This window comes from Montipora capricornis, chromosome 13 (assembly GCF_036669925.1).
Source record: "Montipora capricornis isolate CH-2021 chromosome 13, ASM3666992v2, whole genome shotgun sequence".
In the NCBI taxonomy this organism is placed as follows: domain Eukaryota; kingdom Metazoa; phylum Cnidaria; class Anthozoa; order Scleractinia; family Acroporidae; genus Montipora; species Montipora capricornis.
The window spans coordinates 41096135-41103634 of record NC_090895.1 but is presented as its reverse complement, the minus strand read 5'-3'; the positions used below and the strand labels follow the sequence as shown (position 1 = coordinate 41103634).

Genomic DNA, 7500 nt, shown 5'->3' with positions numbered 1-7500 from the left:
CTCGTTGTTTCGCATTTTTTAACAATGCCCCCTTCTCATATTTTTGAAACACTTCAGAAAGAACTGCCCTGCTATTATCATTTGGTCCAGGATCGTTTCGAACAGGTGGGCCAATTTCTTTCTCTATATCATTTTCGTCGACGCCAGCCGTCGCACTTACAGAACAACATATGTAGTCATTCGCTGACGAATGAAAGGCTGCTTCATCGTCTTCGATGGTGCCTTCCTGGTTAAAAATTGTTTTGTAGTGGAAATCGCCTTCATTGTTAAAAGTTTCAGTTGTCGCTTTAATTACTTCATTTGTCTCACTTGTTTGTAATTTCCCTTCTTTAATGCTATTCTGCTGGTTAGTTTCAAGCGTTTCGTATTTCTCGTCTATTATTTCTGGCAGAAAATTGCGTTCGTTGAATAAATTGACGTTTTTGCCTGTTTCACTTGTCGCAGGTTTCATAGCTAGATTTGCTGCCATCTTATTCTTTACAAAGTGCTCATGGCCGGTTTTGGTTGTAATATCGTTAACATTGTCCGAATCAAAGGTTATTCTCAGTGGAGATTGTCGTTTGGGTTCCGAAATAATTACTTCTACAACGCCATCCTTGTCACCGTTATCGTATGCCTCATGGATCTGAACCGTTCTTTTGGATGGCGGTAAAGTATCTGACTTCTGACCGTGAATTTTTGTTTCTTTAGGGGCATTTTCAGAGTTTAAATAAATTGTTGATTGGGCTCGAGAGTCGATTTCTGAAACTGGATCGATCACAATTTCAGCATCTTGGCCTCCTCTTATTCCATATGCTTGTTTGCTGGCATTGTTCCTTTGCTGAGCACTGGTGGATGATGCAGGTCCCATTTTACGAGGATTGCCTCTCCAGACAACGTCTGTCAAAGTCCTGTAAGGACCATACTGTTTTTGATTTACCGAAGTCGGCCCTTGCAGACTCTCGTTGCTGTATAATCGTTGTCCTTCGTACCCTGGAAAAGTTGGATTCCTGCTCGTTTTTAGTGTGCACTTCTGAGACCAGCCTCCTTCAGCCGAGCTTTGTGACGAAATTAAAACATTTCGTAATGATTGGTTCGAATGTTCTTCTCGAAGTTCTTTACTCATCACTAAGTCACTCTCGTCAACGTAAATGGAACGAGATGAGTCGACAGCGTGAACGTTTGCTGTTTCCCTCGACAAGCCATTTTTTCCACTTATTAATATATCAATCGCCTTCTTCGAAGCACTGTTCTTCGCTGTAGTTTGATTGACCGAGATACCTCGAGAGGCAGAACCCAGCAACAGTTCTCTTATTTGCGGGGAGTCGTTTTTTGAGCACAGTCTTCTGTCCAGTAATTCAATAAGTTTTAATACTTTCTTGGTTGCGCCTATGCTTGCGTGAGGTTCCTCCGTTATTGGATTCCTCGGGCGTCCGTCTTCTTGACGTTGTAAATTAATTTTAACACCTGAATCAGCGTTTCTATTAGAGCAATGTGTAACGTTCCGGGCGAACCTTTGTGATTGTGGCACGACCTGAACACGTGCACCTGTCTGCATGCACCTTCTAACAGATTCACTTGCATTTGCTCTGTCAGTGAAATTCTGCCTTTCATTGACGCTACCAACTCTATTGCTGGTCAAAGAGCCGAGTACTACTGTTGATGGTTGTTCACTGGACGGCAATTGGTTGGGAGTGCAATTCATTAATAAATGCTTGTATTGATTCCTCCATTTTTGCTGTGGATACTTGTAATTTCGTTTAGGGGAAGTATAGGTGTATTTCCTTTTGCTATTGACGTTAACCGTTTCAACAGCAGCAACACCTTTATCACCATTGAAGAAAGATCTCTCAATTTGATTTGGACGAAGTTTTTGACCGGTTAAACTTTGTACCGACACATTCAAAATCTCATGAGCCGCGAGTTTTTCCATGTACGAAGTGGCTGAACTTTGCAGTGTGTCGTGAGAAATACGGTTAACCGGTCTGGGGTTTTCATTTGAGCTGGTTTTAGGACTAAGCTTTTGCTTACCAAGAACAACTCTCTCTGGCAATGGAAATGACCTTCGAAACTGATTTAGCTCGGGATTTTCTCTGAGTATATCGTTCTTTTTTAGCAGTAAGCGTTGCCTTTGCAAGTCCAAAGTACTATTTGTAGGCATTTTGTCAGGTGGAATATCCGCCATGATCTTAGTGTTATCGTAAGGTGCTTGATCTTTGGAGCCCTCATAAGAATTCAGTAATGCACTGTCATCACAGTGCTCGTTACTTTGAAGCGATCCGGAAAGTTCACTTGAACTCAGTTGCAGACCTAAATATTCAGACAACTGTGCCCTGCTCTGTGTCTTAAGTTGAGGAAGCATCTGTGAAAAATTTCTCTGGATTGGGTTAATAGCAATAGGTGCCTTTGTAGAAGAAAATGAAGCAGGTCTATGATATAATTGTTGGTTTTGTTGCCTTAAAGCACTCACCAATGCATTGTTAGTATCGTTTGGTACATTGAAAGACCGCTTATGTCCAGGGGGAGTAGTAGTTTTACTATCTCCTGGTGATCCCATCGTTACACCCCTGGGAATCCTGAACTTTGTCAAAATTGATCGTTTTCCTGTGTTGTCGACTTCAATTAAGAACGACTCTCCACTGAGGTCGCACTTTCGGACCAAAAACACTTTGTCTTGTGCTGCAAGAAGCCATTCGAGGTCAGCTTTCACGCTGGTGGGTGAAGTAGTCCGGGAACTCATTAAAGATGAGTTTGTAACAGGTGCTGCACTTGCCAGAATAAATGGAGAGTTCGTTATTTGTGTACTCTGATTGAGTTCTTCGAGCGATATCGGTGATTGACGCATTTCACTCGTACTGCTTATATAGCGAGGAGCTTCTTGTATTAAGCTCCGTACTGGCGATTTTGAATGAGCTCCTGATGCGATCGATTGCACTCCAACAAGTTTAGGATAGCGGCCATGATCAAGTGCAAAACCGTTGGTTGATCCTGTGCCCCGGCTCAGAATTTTTCTCAGTAGTGGTGGCTTTCTTGGTTCAATGCGTCTTGAAAGCACCGATAGTTGGCCTTTACAGTCTTCTTTGCAAAAGACAGGAATACCACAATCCTGTTTGACGCGTTTTGTATTGGAGATGATCATCTCTTCATTGGTGTCAGTCAAGTGGTGTTTTGCCGGGTTATAAGGTTTCGATGAAATTGCTACACTTCCACGGTGTTGGACAACGTTCTTCAGAAACGGGAAAGACCGCTTTGCTTCATTATGTTGTGTTTCCATGATGGTTACTTTTGTCTGTCTGTAACACGGTTTTGGCGGGTCTTGGTAGCTCAGCTGATAAAAGCAAAAGAAAGAATTTTTTGTTTTAGAAATGTTGTAGGAGAAAGGGAAATTTTAGCGCCAGGAAATTTAGGCGCGTGAAAGTCACCCTTATGTTTTTTAATGTAGACTTCACGAGACTCTTTAATGAAATCGAGTAGGTCATACGACTTGCGTGTGAAACCGTGAACTTTGAATGTGGTTCTTAACATGTGCAGGTATTTCGGTCCAGGTGATAAAAAGGCTTCCTGTTCGAAAATTTGCCTGGATGAAACCAAGGTTTTTTTGCTTGTCAGACACAGTTATAAGTGAATTTCGACAGTGTTATGTGATCTTATATGTCAAGCACGGGTCCTTTCGTCTGTGTTGATGTCCAATCAAAGTATCAGGATCTAACAATCTTTCCGAATAAATTTTCGAGTATTTCACAGTGATAAGTGAACTTCTTCCAAGTACTGTAGCAAGTTTTCCTTTATTACATAGGGGCTAGCGTGCCATTGCTTAAAATGCATCTCTTTAGATTTGGTTGTGCTTTTGTCCAATTCAGAAAAATGAAAATGCGGCGAAAACGAGAAACGGTCTATCCCAGGGTATGGTGAAAGAAATGTTTTGAATTCATGAGAAGGTGGTCTGACCAAAGATCGGAAATTGTTTTGGTCATGCCATTCTCATGTTCGATCAAAAGATCGGCGGTAGTTGAAGTTCCAATTATTTTTATGCTTTCTAAAGAAATTCAGGCAAATCGTCCAAAGCGAAGCAAAACAGACTCGAGGCCCCGTTGGGGGATTTAGGGATAAGGGATAACCGGCAAAATAATTTTAGGGATAAGGGATAACTGACGAAATAACTATAGGGATAAGGGATAACCGAGATTTTTTTAGCGATAATAAAAAAAGCTTATATTTCTCAATTATCGTACTTTTGTTCACTTTTGCCGAGGGTTTACATCACTGGCGACTGGTAATGACCAGTTATGGGTCATTTTATCAGTTCAAATTCAAGCAAGATGTCCAATATTTGCTGCTATGCAGGCTCTTTAATTTAGTTAACCGCTTGTGTATTGGGTTACCTGTTAAAAAACGGGTTGCAATTGCCACTTATTGTCAAATTTCAAAGATAAATAATTTTAGGGCTAAGGGATAACTGCCCCCGGAATTTTAGGGATAAGGGATTACTAAAGTCCCCCCTTAAAGGGCCTCAGACTCAATGGCCTCGACAGATCATAAGCCTGCTCAGTTCGTATCCTTTGAATTGTTTGCGGCTTGTCACAGTCAAATACTTAACTGTGAGCTATTGCTAGTTCATTGTCAGTAGGCTATTCTCGTGACACTGATGGAACTTTAAACCTCATTTCACAGTTTTCTTTAAGCATGAGGGTAGCATGACTTATCAACTAAGCAATGATGGTTAAAGACTTCATAGGTCAAATTCAACTGAATTTCACGATGAGCCGCAAGCTGAAAACAGTACGGACAGACAATATAATAAATGCAGCGTTAGTTGTCTTAAACCATATGTAACATATTTCATGTTGTATATCTGGTGAGCGTCCCATGTATGTCAATGAGTGTAGTGGTTTGTGTTCGCACCATCGAAGGGACATGATAATTTTATATATCTTGTTAAACTTCCTTCAGTAGACTGAATTTGATAACACGTCATCGCTAGGAGAGCAATAAATGTTGACAAGAAACATAGCTGTGTGATACTAACTAGTTTTTAGTTTAAAGAAAGAACAGTTCCTGGAGCATAGGTTACCTTCAGATTCGCCGTCAATTCATGATTCGTATCCAGTCTCCCTCAGCGAAGTTAGAGCTGCTCTTTTGGTTTTGCATCTTTTCACTTTATATGTACCCCTTTAGTTTTTTACGTTCGAAATTTCACCGTGAATTAGACGCGATGTAAACTCAACAAATGGGGAAAAAAAAGAAAAGAAAAAAAGTAATGGGGGAAAAAAAAAAAAAAAAAGTAAACTTCCCACACCGGGAATCGAACCCGGGCCACGGCGGTGAGAGCGCCGGATCCTAACCACTAGACCATATGGGATATGCTAGAAAATGTAGAAGAAATAGTGTATATAGTTTTGATATGTCTGTTTGTTAACACCCCTTGGAACATTGGTGTCTGCTGTTGGACCTGAAATTTTTAATTGAAGAACGTTGTTACTACAAGGCACACACTTACCACACTTACGTTTTCCCTGTCCTTAATTGCTTTTTTGTCAAACAAAGCCAACGAGGCGCCACAAATTATTTCTTGAAACGTTATAAACACAAAATTAAATATTAGAGTAGCGGTCCTTTAGAGCAATAGACCGACTTTTTAAAGTACTGACAAGTAGTGAAAAATAAAAGGATAAGAAATTTTGAACGAAAGGACTTTGTTCAAACAAATGCGTATTAGAGTCACGTGTTATTCAGGTTTGAAGTCCACGATAGCGACTTTGGCAACCAATTAACTCGTTTTTCAAGTAATTACTGCTGTTTTCAAATTTTGCGGAATCTCACCTTCAACTGCCTTTGGATTCAGTCAATCAATTTGAGAAGTAGAGAACGTGAGAACGAAATAATCAATTGGTCATTCGTTTAAAAATGGTCACGCACCAATTAGAAAGTAACGCCAGTAGCCACCCAATACAGGGATGATCATCCATTGGTATTGTACCCTTGAATCAACGCTGTCGCGTATATTAATATTATCTTGAATCTCACGCGAAAACTATCTTGTTTCTTAAATACTTTTGTTCTTGGGCCATCGTAGTTTGATCAAAAATAAGACACAAACAGCAGTGATAAACATATTGAACTTTTTCATTTTGATAATGACTTGACGTTTCGTATGTGCTCTACATACATTTTCAAAAGTAACCGTTGAAATTAATCTTTTCTGTTTTTATTATTATTATAATTATTATTATTATATATTTTACTGTTAAGTATTTGCTTAATCTAGGTTCCAGTCCCCTCATCCGATTTGTTATATATAAATAGCTGTTTTAAATTTCAACGGTTACTTTTGAAAATGTATGTAGAGCACATACGAAACGTCAAGTTATTATCAAAATGAAAAAGTTCAATATGTTTATCACTGCTGTTTGTGTCTTTTTTATCTTGTTTCTGTTTTCTCTTTATTTAGATTGCCAGGACACCCATCTCAGTTCAACCCGCCAGTGTTGTATCACATTTGAGTTTGTTTATGTCCTACAATCCCAGCAATCCTGTCGCTCACATAGTACACATCTCTTATAAATTTCATCGCTTTCTTCCCTTTGGCTCCCTCCCACCTCAAAAAAGAGTCTTTCAAAAGTTCGTTCCTTTTCTACCACAAATCCAGCATTCTTATTGTTGGTTACATTTTGGCGAGGGGAAATCTTGCAAGCAATGTCGGGGTGACACTATGCCACCATGGTGTTTCTTGTTGAGAAACCTGGCAGAGAATAGAGCCACATCTGTTTTCATGTCTTAGAACTACAGTAGGTTTGTGAAAGGCGTCTGCTTTGGTTTCAATGCCAGTCGCTCCAAGAACATCTAGCTGTCGTTAACATTTTGTGTAAAACGTTCTTTGTTAACGCAATTTGTGAAAATGTTCAAACGATCAGGCCTAACTGCTTTTCTTTTTCTTGAAGAGATGATATTTTTTAACAAGTGACTGGGGATACTCTTTTAGCAATTATGAACTTTTGGGTATGTACTTCGTGCCAGTATGCCATATAGTCGCCTAGCATATAGTCGTCCATATCGCCAAGTACGTATTACTACTGATCAACTGTACTTACCACTGTCCCTATCTATGATCAACTGCCCTTACCACTTATCACCTATCCCTATCCCTGATCAACTGTTCCTAGCACTGATCACTTGTCCTAAGCACCGTTCAACTGTCCCTAGCACTGATCAATTGTCCCTGGCACTGATCAATTGTCCCTAACACGGATCAACTGTCCCCAGATATGATCTACTGTCCCTAACTATGATCAACTATCCCTAACTATGATCATATTCCCCTAGCCATGATCAACTGTCCCTTGCCATAATCAACTGTCCATAACACTGATCACCTGTCCCTAGGTATGATCGACTGTCCCAAGCTATGATCAACTGTCCCTAGCTATGATTATCTCTCCCTAGCCGTGACCAGGTGTCCCTACCACTCATCAACTGTCCCTACCACTGATCATCTGTTCATAGCACTTATCAACTGTCCCTAGC

General features: G+C 40.1%; 1 protein-coding gene and 1 non-coding gene across 2 annotated transcripts in view; both read right to left on the bottom strand.

Annotated features, from left to right (window-relative positions):
• The window catches only part of LOC138029860 (uncharacterized), a 7219-nt gene extending 1629 nt beyond the window's left edge, over positions 1-5590 (bottom strand). Inside the window, exons 1-2 of the mRNA XM_068877677.1 lie at positions 5477-5590; positions 1-3307 (exon numbers count right to left, since the gene is read on the bottom strand). The exon at positions 1-3307 is cut by the window's left edge and continues 1629 nt beyond it. Coding sequence (XP_068733778.1) covers positions 1-3253 — 3253 coding nt within the window. The 5' untranslated portion in view covers positions 3254-3307; positions 5477-5590. The remainder of the gene's footprint in view (positions 3308-5476) is intronic.
• Positions 5267-5338, bottom strand: Trnae-cuc (transfer RNA glutamic acid (anticodon CUC)). Its single transcript has one exon. It is a non-coding gene; the product is annotated as a tRNA-Glu (tRNA).
• Positions 5591-7500: the final 1910 nt, after the last annotated feature.